The sequence below is a fragment of the Chiloscyllium plagiosum genome, unplaced genomic scaffold, assembly GCF_037043375.1.
Source record: "Chiloscyllium plagiosum isolate Xiang-an unplaced genomic scaffold, Cpla_swu_hap1 HiC_scaffold_2, whole genome shotgun sequence".
NCBI lineage: Eukaryota > Metazoa > Chordata > Chondrichthyes > Orectolobiformes > Hemiscylliidae > Chiloscyllium > Chiloscyllium plagiosum.
The window spans coordinates 147,094,879-147,114,043 of NW_028270140.1; the positions used below are offsets into that span (position 1 = coordinate 147,094,879).

At 47.2% G+C, this 19,165-nt stretch overlaps 1 protein-coding gene across 3 annotated transcripts in view; it reads right to left on the reverse strand.

Moving 5' to 3' along the window:
• Positions 1-17,085, reverse strand: part of dok7b (docking protein 7b) — a 116,892-nt gene extending 99,807 nt beyond the window's left edge. For 2 of the 3 annotated variants that reach the window (XM_043703636.2, XM_087974180.1), the window contains exons 1-3: positions 16,966-17,085; positions 16,765-16,810; positions 3,738-3,968 (exon numbers count right to left, since the gene is read on the reverse strand). In XM_043703636.2, the coding sequence (XP_043559571.2) occupies positions 3,738-3,968; positions 16,765-16,810; positions 16,966-17,019 (331 nt within the window). In that variant the 5' untranslated portion in view covers positions 17,020-17,085. The remainder of the gene's footprint in view (positions 1-3,737; positions 3,969-16,764; positions 16,811-16,965) is intronic. The other variant, XM_043703645.2, reaches the window with a different exon arrangement.
• Between the last annotated feature and the right edge of the window lie 2,080 nt (positions 17,086-19,165).

Below are 19,165 nucleotides of genomic sequence, written 5' to 3' on the forward strand. Positions count from 1 at the left end.
CTCGGGCGACTGTGTGGAGTTTGCACATTCTCCCCATATCTGCATGGGTTTCCTCTGGGTGCTCCGGTTTCCTCCCACAGTCCAATGATGTGCAGGTCAGGTGGATTGGCCATGCTAAATTGCCCATAGTGTCAAGTGCATTAGTCAGAGGGGAATGGGTCTGGGTAGGTCACTCTCTGGAAGGTCGATGTAGACTGGTTGGGCCAAATGGCCTATTTCAATACTGTGGAGAATCTAATCTAACCAAAGATGGCCATGGGTGTGTGCAGAGGGAACCCATGACACAGTTGTGTGTCAGTCATTAGTATGGGTTGGCACCCACAGCTGGGTCAAAAACACTAACAAACAGAAACCCGTTTTGGACATATGCATTAGGTTACCTGTTGAAAGAGAAATAGCATAAACAAAGCCCAAAACACTGCTTTATGCAAAATAATTCTGAAAACTACAATCAAACTTCTTGAGTGTTGCCTGGATGGGTGCAGCTCCAACATTCAAGAAGCTTGACACCATCAAACACATCGCAGACTGCTTAATTGGCACCACATTCACTATCCACCCTCAGTGATTGCACTGTCTATGATCTACAAGGTGTACTGCAGATGTTTCCCAAGTTCCTTAGACAGCACCTTCCCAAACCCATGACAACTTTCATCTAGAAGGACAGTGCAGCAGATACATGGGAACACCACCACTTGCAAGTTCCCCTCCAAGTCATTCACCATCCTGACTTGAAAATATACTGTACTGGTATTCCTTCAGTGTCACTGGGTCAAAATCCTGGAATTCCCTCTCTAACAGCTATTTAGATGTCCTACACTATCAATCAGAGTGCTTCAACACATGAAGCTCACTATCCCCTTCAGAATGGGGAATAAATACTGGCCCAGAAACAAAGCCCATATCTCACGAGTGAATAAAACAATATTGTTTCTGACTCATGTGCTGTATGAGTTATGGGTCTACATGTAGAATTCTGCCAATTTCTAAATTACTTATTCAGTCCAATATCTTTCACTGTATCACTGATGCTCCTCCAAGGAATAACTCTCAAGAACGGATTGTCTAAGTCTTTCGTTCTAGAAGAGCAATAGAATGCAGATAGCTTGAGGTGATTTCTTCTATAAGCATTCATGGATTGAGGGTATCGCTGGCTAGGCCATCCCTAATTGCCCTGAGGGTAAGAGTCAACCATATGGCTGTTTCATCTGGAGTCACATGCAGGCCACACGAGATAAGGATGTAATTTCCTTCCCTAAAGGATATTAGTGAACAAGATGGGGTTTTTTTCCCCGACAATCACCAATGGATTAATAGTAATCATTTAGACTCTTAATTCCAGATTTTGTTTAGTAATTGAACTCAAATTCCACCATCTGCAGGATTCAAACCTGCATCCCCAGAACATTACCTGGGTCTCGAGATTAACAGTCCAGTGGTAATGCCATTGGGCCATTGCTCCCCCAGGAGACGCCAGAGTGATTTTTAACAATAAGCCTCAAAGTTTGGAGAGGGGAATAAAATCATTTGTAGTCCGACACAGTAGAAATTATTACTTGTACATCACTCCATAACCGGAGGAGAAAGTGAGGTCTGCAGATGCTGGAGATCAAAGTTGAAACTTTATTGCTGGAACAGCACAGCAGGTCAGGCAGCATCCAGGGAACAGGAGATTCGACGTTTCGGGCACAGGCCCTTCTTCAGGATTCCTGAAGAAGGGCCTGTGCCCGAAACGTCGAATCTCCTGTTCCCTGGATGCTGCCTGACCTGCTGTGCTGTTCCAGCAATAAAGTTTCAACATCACTCCATAACCACATTGTTAGCATCAGATAAGATCTCTGGCATTACGGCCTGGCTTTAATCCAATGGGAAGCCAACAACACTCATGAACTTGTCTCCACCCAGTCCTGTGAACACATCAGCATCTTTGTGGCAGACCATTCCAGTGCTTGGCAATGACACAAAACTGCAACACTACTGTTGCACTGATGCATAATCATTGTGCCACCTAATGGGAGGGAGAGGGTGGGGCTTCAATTTAGAATTAGGTCAAGGCCATTAAGGGTTACAGAAACAAAATGAATGGATGGAGTTTAGATACAGATCAGTCAGGATCTGACTGAATGGTATGAACGCTGATTGTTCTGGGAAAGGGTGGATTGTATTTCATGCCATGTTCCTTTAAGAACAAAGTGGGCTTGGGAGTCTTTCACACTATTGTGGTATCATAACGCAACAAGAAATTCTCATGCGACCTGTGGTTGACTTGGGCAGAAACAGCTGAGAAGCAAAAGGTAAAAAAAAAGCAAGTTACTGTTGAAGCGGATTCTCTTAATGTTAACATGCTGGTTCAGCCTGTTCAAACACCTGGGAATTGGTGAACAATCCAGGTTCTCTCCAGGTGAAAATGGTTTGAATTTGTCAGTTTTAAAATGGGCCCTGGCATAGGAACAGAACTCTGAGAATACAGCAGAAACTGTGTTGCTTCATGTGTTGTACAACTGAACAGAGAACACTGACAGGAAGGGTGAGGAATTATGGGTTGATTAATACCAATTACTGATGTTGAATTTAAAGGAGCAGTGAAAAGCATATTCTGAAGACACGGTACCATCAGGACGATGATGACCCACACATGAGAAAGGGTTTGTTGTGAAAGGTATTCTTTCCGCGTGAAGGGACTGAGGGCATTATTGCTATGTTTACAGATGATACAAAGATAGGTTGAGGGACAGGTAATACTGAACAAGCAGGCAGGCTGCAGAAGGATTTGGACAGTGGGCAAACAAGTGGCAGATGGAGTACAACGTGGGAAAGTGTGAGGCTATGTACTTTAGTCAGAAGCATCAAGCCATGAAGAACTTTCTAAATGGGGAAAGGCTTCAGAAATCTGAAGTGCAAAGGGACTTGGGAATCCCAGTTCAGGATTCTCTTAATGTTAACATGCTGGTTCAGTTGGTAGTTAGGAGGTCAAATGCAATGCGAGCATTAATTTTGAGAGGGCAAGAATACAAGAGCAGAGATGTACCGCTGAGGAGGTATAATGCTATGGTCAGACTGCATTTGGAATGTTGTGAGTAGTTTTGGGCCCCGTATCTGCCCTTGGAGGGTGTTCAAAGAAGGTTTATGGGAATAGTACTGGGAATGAAGGGCTTGTCCATATGAGGAGTGGTTGAGGACTCTGAGGCTGTATTCAACAGAGGTTAGAAGGATGAGTGGGGAATCTGATTGAAACTTACAGGATCCTGAGAGGTCTAGATAGAGTGGAAATGGAGAAGATGTTTCCACTAGTGGGAAAGACAAGGACCTAAGGGCACAGCCTCAGGGTGAAGGGTTGACCCTTTAGAACTGAGATGAGAAAGGATTTCTTCAGCCAGAGGGTGGTGAATCTGTGGAACATTGCTGCAGAGGGCTGTGGAGGCCAAGTCATTGAGTGTCTTTAAGAATGAGACAGAAAGCTTCTTGGTTGGTAAGAGGATCCAGGGTTAGGGGAAGAAGGGAGGAAAATGAGGTTGAGAAACATATCAACCATGCTCGAATGGTAGAGCAGACTAATTCTGTTCCTATGCTATCACATCTGGATGGTCCAGTTCTGATTGTAAGGTTCCACCCTCCCATCCTAGACTCAGCACACACCCCTCTTCCCCCCCTCAAGTGGTTGTTTCTTTCTTTCTATGCTGTCAGATCCATTCGACTCCTGCAACACCTCAGTCTGATCTGCAAAGGGTTGTGATTACCTTCACCAAGGCTGTAGCGAGTCCTCATGTCCCACACATACATGGTTTCCTTGTTCTCAAACGCCAAGAGCACAGTTTGTCCCAGACAGATGATTGCGAGGATGTGATTCACACCCTCCAATGACAGGCCAGGATCCAAGCCACATATATCCTCCAGAGTCACGCTGTTTCTCTCCTTGTGTCCTTTACTCTTTTCTGACTTGTCTTTAAACACCAGCATCAGCAAACAATCTGTGGAAATAATAACAACTTTTTAAAAATGCAGTCAAATGCTCTTACGACACAGCTCAACACAGATAAAAGAAATTCAAGGGAGAAACTCTGTCATTTATAAAGCTGCCTGCCTTAACATTTGCATCAAAATTAAGGTGGTGCCGGAAAAGCACAGCAGGTCAGGCAGCATCCGAGGAGCAGGAGAATCGATGTTTTGGGCAAAAGCCCACTTTCGCTTGCCTTAACATTGGGCCATTCCCTGGTGCTGCACAGACAGGTCAGTCACATCCCGGAAAACCACACTCATCGATGTTAGCTCTCCCTCACTTCCTAATCTCCACGCAATCTCCCCCCCCCCCAGCACACACAGACACAAACACACACACTCTCTCCATTCTACCCTCAAGCACCTTACCCCCACTCAACCCACCACCTGCACCACTATCCCCCACCTCCTGGCCATTCCATCCATTGGCCAGTCTGCTCACACCTGGCCACACACTTCTCTGCCCCTCAGTGCCCCACCAGCTAGTCTCCTCAGTTAGCCCTCTATTACCCACCCCCTCAGAGCTCCCTCACATTGTGTGAGAGCAAGTGTGCGAGTGTGTGTGTGTGAGAGAGAGAGAGAAAAAGAGAGTGTGTTTGTGTGAATGTGCGTGTGTGCATGTGTATGAGTCCGTGTGTATGTGTGTCTGTGTGTTAGTGTGTGTGTGAGTGCATGTGTGTGTCTCTGTGTGTATATATGTGTGTGAGTGAGTATGTGTGGGTGTGTGAGTGCGTATGTGTGTGTGTGTGTACGTGTGTGTGAGAGTCTGTGTATGAGTGCTTGTGTGCACGCATGTGTGTGAGTCTGTGTATGAGTGTGTGTGTCTGTGTGTGTGAGTGCACATGTATGAGAGTGTGAGAATGTTCGCACGCATATGTGTATGTCTGTGTGTGAGTGTGTGTGAGAGAGAGTGTGAGTGTGTATATCTGTGTGTATGCCTATGTATGTGTGTGTGTGTGTTTAAGTGTGTGTATTTGTGAGTGTGACTGTGAGTGTGAATGTGTGTATGTGTGTGCGTGAATCTCTGTGTGTATGTGTGAGTGCGTGTGTGTCTGTGAGTGTGTGTGTGTATGTGTGAGTGCGCGTGTATGCATGTGTATGTGTGAGTGTGAGTGTATGTGTGAGTGTGTGTATCCGTGTGTGGCTGTGTGTGTATATGTGAGTGTGTGTGTGTCTGTATGTGTATCTGTGTGTGTATGAGTGCATATATGTATGCGTGTATGTATACACGTGTCTGTGTGTGTATGAGTGCATGTGTGTATGTGTGAGTGTCTGTATATGTGAGAGTGTGTGTGTGTGTATGGGTCTGTGTGTGTGTGTATGTATGTTTGTGAGTGTATGTGTGTCTGTGTGAGTGTATGTGTGAGTGTATGTGTGGGTCTGTAGGAAGGCAGCAGGTGAAGTACCAAGAGCTCTTTCTGAATGTTTCTCTGGGTAAATGCTTTTAAAATTTGTTTCAGGCCCGTTTAAACATGAAATAAACCCTAAGCTATTTGTATCATCGATAGTCACAGGTGAGGGGCTGGAAGACTGAAGGTTGGCTAACATGGTGCCACTTTTTAGAAAATGTTTTAAGGACAAGCCAGGGAACTATAGACCAGTGAGCCTGACGTCGGTTGTGGACAGGTTGTTGGAAGGAATCCTGAGGGACAGTGTGTACATGTATTTGAAAAGGCAAGGACTGATTAGGGATAGTCAACATGGCTTTGTGTGTGGGAAATCATGTCTCACAAACTTGACTGAGTTTTTTGAAGAAGTAACAAAGTCGGTTGATGAGGGCAGAGCGGTAGATGTGATCTATATGGACTTCAGTAAGGCGTTCGACAAGGCTCCCCATAGGAGACTGGTTAGCCAGGTTAGGCCTCACGGAATACAGGAAGAACTAGCCATTTGGATTCAGAACTGGCTCAAAGGTGGAAGACAGAGGGTGGTGGTGGAGGGTTGTTTTTCAGACTGGAGTCCTGTGACCAGTGGAGTGCCACAAGGATCGGTGCTGGGTCCTCTACTTTTCGTCATTTATATAAATGATTTGGATGTGAGCTTAAGAGGTACAGTTAGTAAGTTTGCAGATGACACCAAAATTAGAGGTGTAGTGGACAGCGAAGAGGGTTACCTCAGATTACAACAGGGTCTTGATCAGATGAGCCAATGGGCTGAGAAGTGGCCAATGGATTTTAATTTAGACAAATGCGAGGTGCTGCATTTTGGAAAAGCAAATCTTAGCAGGACTTACACACTTAATGGTAAGGTCCTTGGGAGTGTTGCTAAACAGAGAGACCTTGGAGTGCACGTTCATAGCTCCTTGAAAGTGGAGTCACAGGTAGATAGGATAGTGAAGAAAGCGTTTGGTATGCTTTCCTTTATTGGTCAGAGTATTGAGTACAGGGATTGGAAGATCATGTTGCGGCTGTGCAGGACATTGGTTAGGCCACTTTTAGAATATTGCGTGCAATTCTGGTCTCCTTCCTATCGGAAGGATGTTGTGAAACTTGAAAGGGTTCAGAAAAGATTTACAAGGATGTTGCCAGGGTTGGAGGATTTGAGCTATAGGAAGAGGTTGAATAGACTGGGGCTGTTTTCCCTGGAGCGTTGGAGGCTGAGGCGTGAACCTATAGAGGCTTATAAAATCATGAGGGGCATGGATAGGATAAATGGACAAGATCTTTTCCTGGGGCCGGGGAGTCCAGAACTAGAGAGCATAGGTTTAGGGTGAGAGGGGAAAGATATAAAAGAGACCTAAGGGGCAACTTTTTCACACAGAGGGTGGTGCATGTATGGAATGAGCTGCCGGAGGAAGTGGTAGAGGTAAGTACAATTGCAACATTTAAAAGGCATCTGGATGGTCTATGAATAGGAGGGATATGGTGCTGGCAGGTGGGACTAGATTGAGTTGGGATATCTTGTTGGCATGAACAAGTTGGACCAAAGGGTCTGTTTCCGTGCTGTACATCTCTATGACTAAATGTGAAGTAATTATCCAAACCCCACATGTAATGGTAGTGACTTCACAGACACAGCAACTGTATGGGCTCAGAGTGCTGGCAAACAGAGTCAAACGAACTCCGACATCTGAATTAGGAGCAGCAGCAGGCCAATAAATCTGAACACAGAATTCTAGTTTGTGCTCGAATCAATGCCCCGTACGACTGTTGCGAAACATCCCCCATTTTACATTTCATTCTCCTCGTAATAAACATCAACATTTCATTTGCCTTCCTGGTCACTTGCCTACCTGCACGTGACTCATTTATCTGCACACACATCCCTCTACACTGCAGCGTGGTCTTCAACCTCTCTACTTGTAACATTCCATGCTTGAATCTTCTGAACAAAATGGTCCAGTTCACATTTTCCCACATTTGATCCCCACATCTGCTAAAACTTTCGGCCCACTCACTTAACCCATCCATATTCCATTGCAGACAATGCCCACTGATTTTTGTGTAATCAACAAGGTTAGCATAAACATATTTGATTAGATTAGATTAGATTACTTACAGTGTGGAAACAGGCCCTTCGGCCCAACAAGTCCACACCGAACCGCCGAAGCGCAACCCACCCATACCCCGACATTTACCCCTTACCTAACACTACGGGCAATTTAGCATGGCCAATTCACCTGACCTGCACATCTTTGGACTGTGGGAGGAAACCGGAGCACCCGGAGGAAACCCACGCAGACACGGGGAGAATGTGCAAACTCCACACAGTCAGTCGCCTGAGTCGGGAATTGAACCCGGGTCTCTGGCGCTGTGAGGCAGCAGTGCTAACCACTGTGCCACCGTGCCGCCCATTCTATCACCCAATAATAGATCTAAAGCTATGCAATCCTTTGCATCCACCTGAGGGAGTGGTTCAGATTTTGATTAACATCTCATTTGAAAAAAGCAGCACCTCCAATCGTGCCGCATGAAGGGTTTTTGCCCGAAAGGTTGATTTTCCTGCTCCTCGGATGCTGCCTGACCTGCTGTGCTTTCTCAGCACCACTCTTCCAGCTCCCCACTGGGAGTGTCAGCTTTGACCAGTATCAGGGGATGATGGTCAAACCCACATGACATTCTGAGTCAGAGACAAGAAGTCACCAGAGTGGGGAACCATATGGTCTAGCCTGGATGTAGATGTAGGCAGAGCATTAATGCCCCTGGGTTAGATGCAGCTGCCAAGATAGTTCTCTTGGGATTTGGGTTCAAATCCCACAATAGGAGTTGTCAGGATTTAACATTAGTTATAAACCTGCAATGTAAAACTTGCCTCAGTCATGGTGATCATGGCCAATTTCCCTCACACAGGGTTTGGCCATTTCTGGCTGGTCAACTATTTATTGCCCATCCCTAATGGTCCTTGAGAAGGTGGTCATCGACCAAGAGAAAGTGAGGACAGCTGATGCTGGAGAGTCAGAGTCGAAAAGTGTCCCACCTATCCACTCCACCCTCCACTCCAGCCTATCTCCCCACCTCCACCTGCATCCACCTATCACCTTCCCAGCTACCTTTCCCCTACCCCCCCTATTTATCTCTCAGCCCCCTTACCACCCCCCACATTCCTGATGAAGGGCTTATGCCCAAAACGTTGACTCTCCTGCTCCTCGGATGCTGCCTGACCTGCTAGCACCCTCCTTCGACTGGTCCTCACTCTGAACAACTTCTCTTTCCAATCCTCCCAATTCCTCCAAACCAAAGGAGTAGCCATGGGCACCCGCATGGGCCCCAGCTATGCCTGCCTCTTCGTCGGATATGTGGAACAGTTCATCTTTCGCAGCTACACTGGCACCACCCCCCACCTTTTCCTCCGCTACATCGATGACTATATTGGCGCTGCCTTGTGCTCCCATGAGGAGGTTAAACAGTTCATCCACTTTACTAACACCTTCCACCCCGACCTCAAATTTACCTGGACCGTCTCAGACTCCTCCCTCCCCTTTCTAGAACTCTCCATTTCTATCTCGGGCGACCGACTCAACACGGACATTTACTATAAACCGACCGACTCCCACAGCTACCTAGATTACACCTTCTCCCATCCTGCCCATCCATACCACCCCATATTCCCAATTCCTTCACCTCCGCCGCATCTGCTCCCAGGAAGTCCAATTCCAATACCGAACAACCCAGATGGCCTCCTTCTTTAAAGAGCGCAATTTCCCCTCAGATAATAGACAATAGGTGCAGGAGTAGGCCATTCTGCCCTTCGAGCCTGCACCCACCATTCAATATGATCATGGCTGATCATCCTTAATCAGTATCCTGTTCCTGCCTTATCTCCATAACCCTTGATTCCACAATCCTTGAGAGCTCTATCCAACTCTTTCTTTAATGAATCCAGAGACTGGGCCGCCACTGCCCTCTGGGGCAGAGCATTCCACACAGCCACCACTCTCTGGGTGAAGACGTTTCTCCTCATCTCCTTCCTAAATGGTCTACCCCGTATTTTTAAGCTGTGTCCTCTGGTTCGGCATTCACCCATCAGCAGAAATATGTTTCCTGCCTCCAGAGTGTCCAATCCTTTAATAATCTTATATGTCTCAATCACATCCCCTTTCAGTCTTCTAAACTCAAGGGTATACAAGCCCAGACGCTCCAGTCTTTCAGTGTAAGGTAATCCCGCCATTCCAGGAATTGACCTCGTGAACCTATGCTGTACTCCCTCAATAGCCAGAATGTCTTTCCTCAAATTTGGAGACCAGAACTGCACACAGTACTCCAGGTGTGGTCTCACCAGGGCCCTGTACAGCTGCAGAAGAACCTCTTTGCTTCTATACTCAATCCCTCTTGTTATGAAGGCCAGCATGCTATTAGCCTTCTTCACTACCTGCTGTACCTGCATGCTTACCTTCATTAACTGATGTACAAGAACACCCAGATCTCTCTGTACTGCCCCTTTACCTAAATTGATTCCATTTAGGTAGTAATCTGCCTTCCTGTTCTTGCCACCAAAGTGGATAACCATACATTTATCCACATTAAACTGCATCTGCCATGCATCTGACCACTCACCTAACCTGTCCAGGTCACCCTGTAATCTCCTAACATCCTCATCACATTTCACCCTGCCACCCAGCGAAGTATCATACGTGGTTGACGATGCTTTCCACCGCATCTCCTCCACTTCCCGCTCCTCCGCCCTTGAACCCTGCCCCTTCAATCGCCACCAGGACAGAACCCCACTGGTCCTCACCTACCACCTCACCAACCTCCATATACATTGTATTATCCGTCGATATTTCCGCCACCTCCAAACGGACCCCACCACCAGGGATATATTTCCCTCCTCTCCCCACCAGCGTTCCAGAAAGACCACTCCCTCCGTGACTCCCTCATCAGGTCCACAGCCCCCACCAACCCAACCTCCACTCCTGGCACCTTCCCCTGCAACCGCAAGAAATACAAAACTTGCGCCCACACCTCCCCCCTCACTTCCCTCCAAGGCCCCAAGGGATCCTTCCATATCTATCACAAATTCACCTGTACCTCTACATACATCATTTACTGCATCCGCTGTACCCGATGTGGCCTCCTCTATATTGGGGAGAAAGGCCGCCTACTTGCAGAACGTTTCAGAGAACACCTCTGGGACACCCGGACCAACCAACCCAACCGCCCCGTGGCTCAACACTTCAACTCCCCCTCCCATTCCACCAAGGACATGCAGGTCCTTGTCCTCCTCCATCAGCAGACCATAGCAACACGACGTTTGGAGGAAGAGCGCCTCATCTTCCGCCTAGGAACCCTCCAACCACAAGGAATGAATGCAGATTACTCCGGCTTCGTCATTTCCCCTCCCCCCACCTTATCTCAGTCCCAACCCTCGGACTCAACACCGCCTTCTTGACCTGCAATCTTCTTCCCGACCTCTCCGCCCCACCCCCTCTCCGGCCTATTACCCTCACCTTAACCTCCTTCCACCTAATCGCATTCCCAACGCCCCTTCCTCAAGTCCCTCCTCCCTACCTTTTATCTTAGCCTGCTGGACACACTTTCCTCATTCCTGAAGAAGGGCTTATGCCCGAAACATCGATTCTCCTGCTCCTTGGATGTTGCCTGACCTGCTGCGCTTTTCCAGCAACACATTTTGACTCTAGAGAAGATGGTGATGAGCTGCATTTTTGAGATGCTTGTGCGTACGCATGTTTAGATATTAAAGGCTTCGAGAGATATGAAGAGAAAGTGACTGTTTCAGGCTTTTTGAGAGAGAGGCTAAGCCATGATCATGCTGACTGGTGGGGCAGGCTCAATGGGCTGAATGGCCTCCTCCTGCTCAATCCTGCAGATGTTCCCTCTCCAGATCATTGTCCCATTTTCTCTGGAAAGAAGTGAGTGAATCTGCCTCCACCACAGCTCTGGTGTCTGCGCCAGAGTAGCTCTGCTCCATACCTCCACCATATACCCCCCCACCCCCTCCCATCCTGCAGGCTGGCGGCTGTGGGAGAGCATTTGTACTTTGCTGTCATTTGACGAGTGAGTCCAACAGCTGCCAGCAAACAGCTGCAAAAACAGCCACTTCAAAGATGCCTAATCCATTCACAACATTCGCTCGCTCTTTCACTCAGTCTCAGGCCAGGCTCCGAAGAAATAAATCCACCAGGGCTTGGCAGGCCAAAAGAACCAACCCCCCTAACCCCCCTTCGCTATGTGTGCAGTGTTTGCTGTTGTAATCAAGGCCTGGAGGACATCGACGGGGTGGGGGCTGGGGAACCAAAGAGGCTGGTAAACTCGGAAAATATTTGTTTTTCGGTTGGTACAGTTCATTCCGTCCAGTTGGGACTCTGAACGCTTGTTTTAGCAACTTTTGGTTCAGACGAAAATTTAAAATACTTACACTCACAAAGCAACTAGCAAAGCCTCCGCTCTCTCGGAGCACTGTCCAGTCACTGATGCCTCATTAAGTATGGTCACTGTTGTGTTGTCAGTAACAGGACGACCAATTTACACAGAGCAACCTCCCCCCGTCAGCAAAGAGAAAGGGAGAAGGTAAAAGCAGAAAATGTTAAAAATGTACCAGTCTTTTAAAAAATTCACTTGTGGGATGTGGGCGTCTGAGGCTGGGCATTTATTGTCCCTCCTGAAGTGCCCTAGAGAAGGTAATGGTGAGTCACCTGATGATGGGTCACGGATTCAAAAAGTGTTAATTCTCTCTCTCCCCTCGATCCTGCCCAGCCAGCGGAGTTTCTCCAGCACTGTTTCCATTTCAGATTTATAGGACCCACTGTACTTTGCGCTTGTGTCACTGATTCTAAGTGACGATTAGGAGATGCCGGTGTTGGACTGGGACGTACAAAGTTAAAGATCACACAACACCAGTGGCTCAGGGAAGTGGGGTTTGAGAGTTCATGGCTCAGCCAGCAGCGAGGGTAGCCAGGAGTCTGCTGCATCGGCCCTCAAACTCCCAGCGGCTAGTGAAAGAATCCAGGAGATTCTAAAACTAGAATTGGGCGATTTCATGCTGTAAATTTGACACTTTCAGGTGGATACTGCTGCATTACATCACACAGACAGTACACCGTTAAGAGACATGCTTGTGATATCATCACTGTTCCATAACAGGTGACCAGAGGGTAGAAAGTTCCCAGACTCCAGCATAACTTAGACCTATTTGAAATGTGGCATGCTAATGCAAGTGTGCTACTGTTTGTAATCGAATAACTCAATACTAGCTCAGACACTGAAGTGACTGTGGCTGTAATATACGTACGGTATATATCGGGAAGTGTCATAAATTGAATCTTTCAATACCATGTTGCCTACACCTACTTCTTACCTACAGGAGCTGGTCCACATGCACCACTAAACAACCCAATCGTCACGTGGCTGACCACTTCAACTCCCCCTCCCACCCCGTCAAGGACATGGAAATCCTGGGCCTCCTCCGCCACCAAATCCTAGCCACCTGATGCCTGGAGGAAGAACGCCTCATCTTCCGCCTCGGAACCTTCCAACCACACGGCATCAGCGTCAACTTCACCTGTTTCCTAAACTTCCCTTCAACCCCCCCACCTCATCCCAGATCCAACCCTCCAACTTGGCACCGCCCTCTTGACCTGACCCACCTGTCCATCTCTCTTCCCACCAACCTATCATAATCACCTTCAACCTGCATCCATCTATCACCATCCCACCTAGCCTACACCCCTAGCCTACGCCCCTATTCATCCCTCAGCCCCCTTCCCCCTCCACATTCCTGATGAAGGGCTTACACCTTAAACGTTGACTCTCCTGCTCCTCGGATGCTGCCTGACCCGCTGTGCTTTTCAAGTGCCACACTTTTCAACCCCGACTCTCCAGCGCCTGCAGTCCTCACTTTCTCCTTGGTATCATGGCATTGAAAGATTCAACAAATAGTTATAAGCACTGGGAGCAAATGCCCTGCTGGAGACAATGCCCAAACCTCAGTGGCAGGTCAGCTACAGTCCGTTTAATGCAGCCACACAGACGTAGCGTAGAGAAGGTGGAATGCAAGCTGTGTGGCAGTGCCACGCACACATACCCCGCTGGGGAATGTCATCACAGCATTCAGCTGGGAAAGCTCGTGTCGAACCTGGTGATTCTGAGTGAGAGCGAACAGAGGAGTTAGGAAGTGTGACCAATCGAGAGGGGGAGCTTTCACTAGCTGTTCCCAACTGCTCCTGCCTGCCCCAAACCTTTCAAGCATCCACCCAGAGATGCTTCAAGTTCGCACCCTGGGCCCCAGACCACACCCCCTCCCATCCCCTGAAAGATAACAATACCCCCAACCCATGTCCCGAAGCACACTTTTCCCTGTATCTTGAGGACATAAATGACAACAAAACCATTCATTCATTCATTCAAGAGGCATCACTGCCTCCATTTGAGCTGAAGCGTTAGAAAACTTGTATTAATTCCAATTTGTAAAAGCTTAGCAATGTAGAAAGCTCTCTGCTGAGTTACCTGGTGTGTTGTTCCTTTAATTCACAGTCAGACATAGATATTGTTGGAAATGGATAGAATCCAAATGCGACTATCCCCCACCCCTCCCAACATGCTAACTAAAATGGTTTAATGTGCGTAAATTCTGAAATGACTGGTCAAAGGTCAATCGACATCACATCACAGTGTCAGAATATAAGCTCCTGGAATATTAGGGAACACCATCCAGCACCCACCAGAATGGCAGGTGGCAGCCTTGCTTTTAAGTTGTCAGCGCTCCCTCATTAGACTCGATGGGCCAAATGGCCTGATTAGCTCCTATATCCCATACCTCATGGTCTACCTGGATTGGGCCCTCAGATATCTGTTGTGAGGTGTGAACCCATGGCAAAATGTCTCAGAGGCAGAGACTACTGAGCCACAGCTGAACAGGGAAACAGGAGCAGGAGTAGGCCATTCGGCCCTTCGACCATTCAATATGATCGTGGCTGATCAGTCAACTCAGTCCCCTGTTATCATGTTTTCCTCACACCCTTTAGTCCATTCAGCCCTAAGAGCTACATCTTATGCCTTCTTGAAAACGGTATTTGCGATACGCTCTCATGGAGATATTTGTGTTGTATCCCATTTGATAATTGCTGCACTCCCTGTTACAAATCAAAAGAGGTTCCCCTAGAACAGTTGACAATCATGTGCTGTTCAGGCCCAGCCATAGATGTCATGGCCTTTCTGTGTACAAACATATGAATTTGGAGCAGCAGGCCATTCGGCCCTTTGAGCCTGCACAGCCATTCAAGTGAGCTGATCTCACTACAATCCCATGCACTCTCTTGATCAGACTATTTTATAAAGTAAATAAACAGCAGCAATTCACAGCTCCCACCACACGCAAGTTAAAAAAAAACACTCCAGCTCATGTACAAAATTTTTTAAATATAAGGGCAAGTGTTGCCACAGAAACCAAACAGATCAAATCAGTAGAAAGCAGGCTATTAGATTCCCTACAGTATGAAAACAGGTCCTTCGGCCCAACACTGACCCTCTGAAGAGTAACCCACCCAGACCCATTCCCTTACCTTACATTTACCCCCGACTAATGCACCCAACACTATGGGCAATTTAGCATGGCCAATTCACCTGACCTGCACATCCTTGGACAGTGGGAACAAACCCATGCAGACACAGGGAGGATATGCAAACTCCACAACAGACAGTCACCCAAGGCAGGAATTGAACCTGGGTCCCTGGCGCTGTGAGGTAGCAGTGTGAACCATTGAGCCACCGCGCCACCCATATACATCCTCCTTCAATCCACGCCAGAGATTATGAGCCCTGGTCACCTTTCTTTGTCTCATTTTATTAAAATATCCTGCCCATCCTCAAAAAGATTCAGTGAGCGACTCCTCTCCCTTGTTCATATCTCTGTATCTGTCCGACCCTGTCGAGTTACCCACTTAAATGAATCTAACTGCTTCAGGTGGTATCTCATTCAGATTTTAAACAACCTTTCAGGTTATTTAAGAAACTACATTGAGAATTTGATAAACGGGAAAGTCTTGACTTCAAGAGGAGACCGAGTCCACAGTGATGAGGGGCTTGAGGGAGAACTCTGAATGAGGAGGCATACTTTACACATTACTTCCCCTCAGAGTCTGGCCCACTGACTATGTGTGGGAGATGGTGTGCTCAGTACTATTTCAATGAAAGTTAAGATATTTTCAGTTCATTCATAAAGACATAGCAACCAGGAGCAGGAGTAGGCCATTCAGCCCTTCGAGCCTGCTCCACCATTCAATAAGATCATGGTTGATCATCCAACTCAGTTCCCTGTTCCTGCTTTCTCCTCCAAATCTTTCGGTCCTAAGAACTATATCCACATCTTTCTTGAAGATGTTGTGGTTTTGACTGATTTCTGTAGCAGTGAATTCCACAGGCTCAGCACTCTCTGGGTGAAGACATTTCTCCTCATAGAGTCATAGAGATGTATAACACGGAAACAGACCCTTCAGTCCAACCCGTCCATGCCGACCAGATATCCCAAACTAATCTAGTCCCACCTGCCAGCACCCAGACAGCATCCCTCCAAACCCTTCCTATTCATATACCCATCTGGGTGCCTTTTAAATGTTGCAATTGTACCAGCCTCCACCACTTCCTCTGGCAGCTCATTCCATACACGTACCACCCTCTCTGTGAAAAGGTTACCCCTTAGGTCTCTTTTATATCTTTCCCCTCTCACCCTAAACCTATGCCCTCTAGTTCTGAACTCCCACATCCCAGGGAAGAGACTTTGTCTATTTATCCTGTCCATGAGCCCTCATGATTTTATAAACCTCATCTCGGTCCCAAATGGCCTACCCGGATTCTCAGACCATGAGCCCTGGTTCTATACTCCCTGGTCATTAGGGACACCCTTCCTGCATTTATCTTGTCTAATCCTATTAGAACGAGCTCCCGTCCGTTACTGGATTCAAGAAGGAGATGGATATAGTACTTAGGGGATGGAGCAGAAAGCAAGAATAGGGGACTGAACAGCACGATCATGTTGAATGGAGCAGCGGGTTCAAAGGGCCGAATGGCCTTTTCCCCTTATTTCCCACTGAGAATTAATTCACAGTGCAGTCCATGCACCTCTCAATGGAGTAATACCTTACAACACAGCTGCTGTATCACACAGAATCACAGAAACCAACGGACTGGAAAGAGGACACTCAGAAATGTAATGACTGAGAGGCCCACGCTGGACCCAGTGAACGGTGTTGCTGCGAGTTTGTAGCAATACCACCCCCCACCCTTAAGCTGATTCCCCCACTCCCCCCCTCCGTCCCCACCCCCAGACAATCAAATACAGGCAAGTGAGTCAGTTTAAATCACAGAGAGGTCATACCTGCTACGGGCGAAGGCTTCCGAAGCACCAGCCATCTACTCTTCCACTGTACCGGGAACCGAGTGTATGTGTATATGTGTGTGTGTATGTGTGTGCGTATGTGTGTGAGGGGAAGGAAAAGACAACAGTCAATAAAGCATCCCGCATACACAAAACATGAAATCCACAAACTGTTCGATCCCCGACGGCAGATCCACAAACCTTTTTTCCGTCTCTCAATTTTACTTGTCCTTCCGCGACAACCGAATCCGTCATCTTCAGTCATGATTTAAACAGCTGCAAACTCTCAGGGTCACTTTCAAAATAGCTCACTGAGTTGTGCGATCCCAGAGCCCTGACTAGACCAGAGCTAACAGTGAGCACTCTCACTGACGCCTCTCCACCTCCCCCCTCCCCACCTTCCAGCGACACCACCTACCAGCCCCATGTGTGAAACAGCACTCCCTTCTTAAAGGGGAAGACCTCTGAGTTGTACAGCACACAAGAGGCCCTTTGGCCCATTGAAGCTTTACACTAATCCTATTCACTAGCACTTGGCCTGTGGCCTTGAAAGTTACAAATGCTCATCAAAGTACTTTTAAAGGCTGTGAGGTTTCCCGTCTCATCTACTCTCCGAGACAGTGAATTCTAGACCCCAACCACACTCTGAGTGAAAAAGGTTTTCCTCAACTTCCCTCAAAACCTCCTGCCTTTCACCTTCAATCCGTGTCCCCTCCTTGTTGGCCCTTTAACTAAAACTGAACAGCTACTTTCAGGGTTAGCGTTAATGCAAAACACATTGCCTCTTCACAAATCTGCTGAAAAATGTCTTTACTCATTGATGTTTGCTTTATTTTTAGTTATGCGGAATTTTCTATTAGTTCATTTATAAATTTGGGCATCGCTGGCTGGACCAGCATTTATTGTCTGTCCCTAGTTCCCCCTTGAGAAGGTGGGGATGAGCTGCCTTCTTGAACCGCTACAGTCCATGTGCTGTAGGTAGACCCACAATGCCCTTGGGGAGGGAATTTCAGGATTTTGGCCCAGCGACACTGACAGAATGGTGATATATGGATGCATAGGATGGGAAGGAAATTGCAGGGATGGGCACACTTGAGGAATAGCTACAGTGGGCCCTTGATAAGTATATGCCTGTCAGGCAAGGACGTAGTTGCCGAGAGAGGGGGTCATTGTTTACTAAAGAAGTTGAAGCTCTTGTCAAGAGGAAGAAGGATTATGTGAGGATGAGGCATGAAGGCTCAGTTAGGGGGTGTGAGAGTTATAAGTTAGCCAGAAAAGATGTAACAAGAGGGCTAAGGGGAACCAGGAAGAGACATGAGAGATTGTTGGTGGATAGGATCAAGGAAAACCCTAAGGTTTTCTATAGGTATATCAGGAATAAAAGAATGACTAGAGTAAGATTAGGACCAATCAAAGATAGCAGTGGGAAGTTGTGTGTGGAATCTGAGGACATAGGGGAAGCGCTTAATGAAATATTTTCGTCAGTATTCACATTGGAAAAGGGCAATGTTAGTGAGAATACGGAGATACAGGCTCCTGGATTAGATGGGATTGAGGTTGACAAAGAGGAGGTTTTAGCAATTTTGGAAGATCTGAAAGTAGATGAGACCCCTGGGCCGGATGGGATTTATCCTCAGATTCTCTGGAAAGCCAGGGAGGAGATTGCAGAGCCTTTAGCTTCAATCTTTAGATTAGACTCCCCACAGTATGGAAACAGGCCCTTCAGCCCACGTCCACATCACCCCTCGAAGAGTAACCCACCCAGATCTATTCCCCACATTTACCCCGACTAACAAACCTAACACTATAAACAATTTGGCATGGCCAATTCACCTGGCCTGCACATCTTTGGACTGTGGGAGGAAACCCACACAGACACAGGGACAATGTGCAAACTCCACACAGACAGTTGCCTGAGGCTGGAATCAAACCCAGGTCCCTGGCACTGTGAGGCAGCAGTGCTAACCACTGAGCCATCGTGCCGCTTTATGATATCAGAGTAGTGCCAAAACACCAGAGGATAGCAAATGTTGTTCCCTTGTTTAAGCCCTGGTAATTATAGGCCAGTGAGCCTTACTTCGGTTATGGGTAAGGTGTTGGAAAAGGTTATAAGAGATAAGATTTATAATAATCTGGAAAGAAATAACTTGATTAGGAATAGTCAACACGGTTTTGTGAAGGGTAGGTTGTGCCATACTAATCTTATTGAGTTCTTCAAGAAGGTGACAAAACAGGTGGATGAAGGTAAAGTGGTTGATGTGGTGTTATGGACTTCAGTAAGGCATTTGATAAGGTGCCACGTTATAGGCTGTAGCACAAAATACAGAGTTTTGGGATTGAAGGTGATTTAGCAGTTTGGATCAGAAATTGGCTCGCTGAAAGAAGGCAGAGGGTGGTGGTT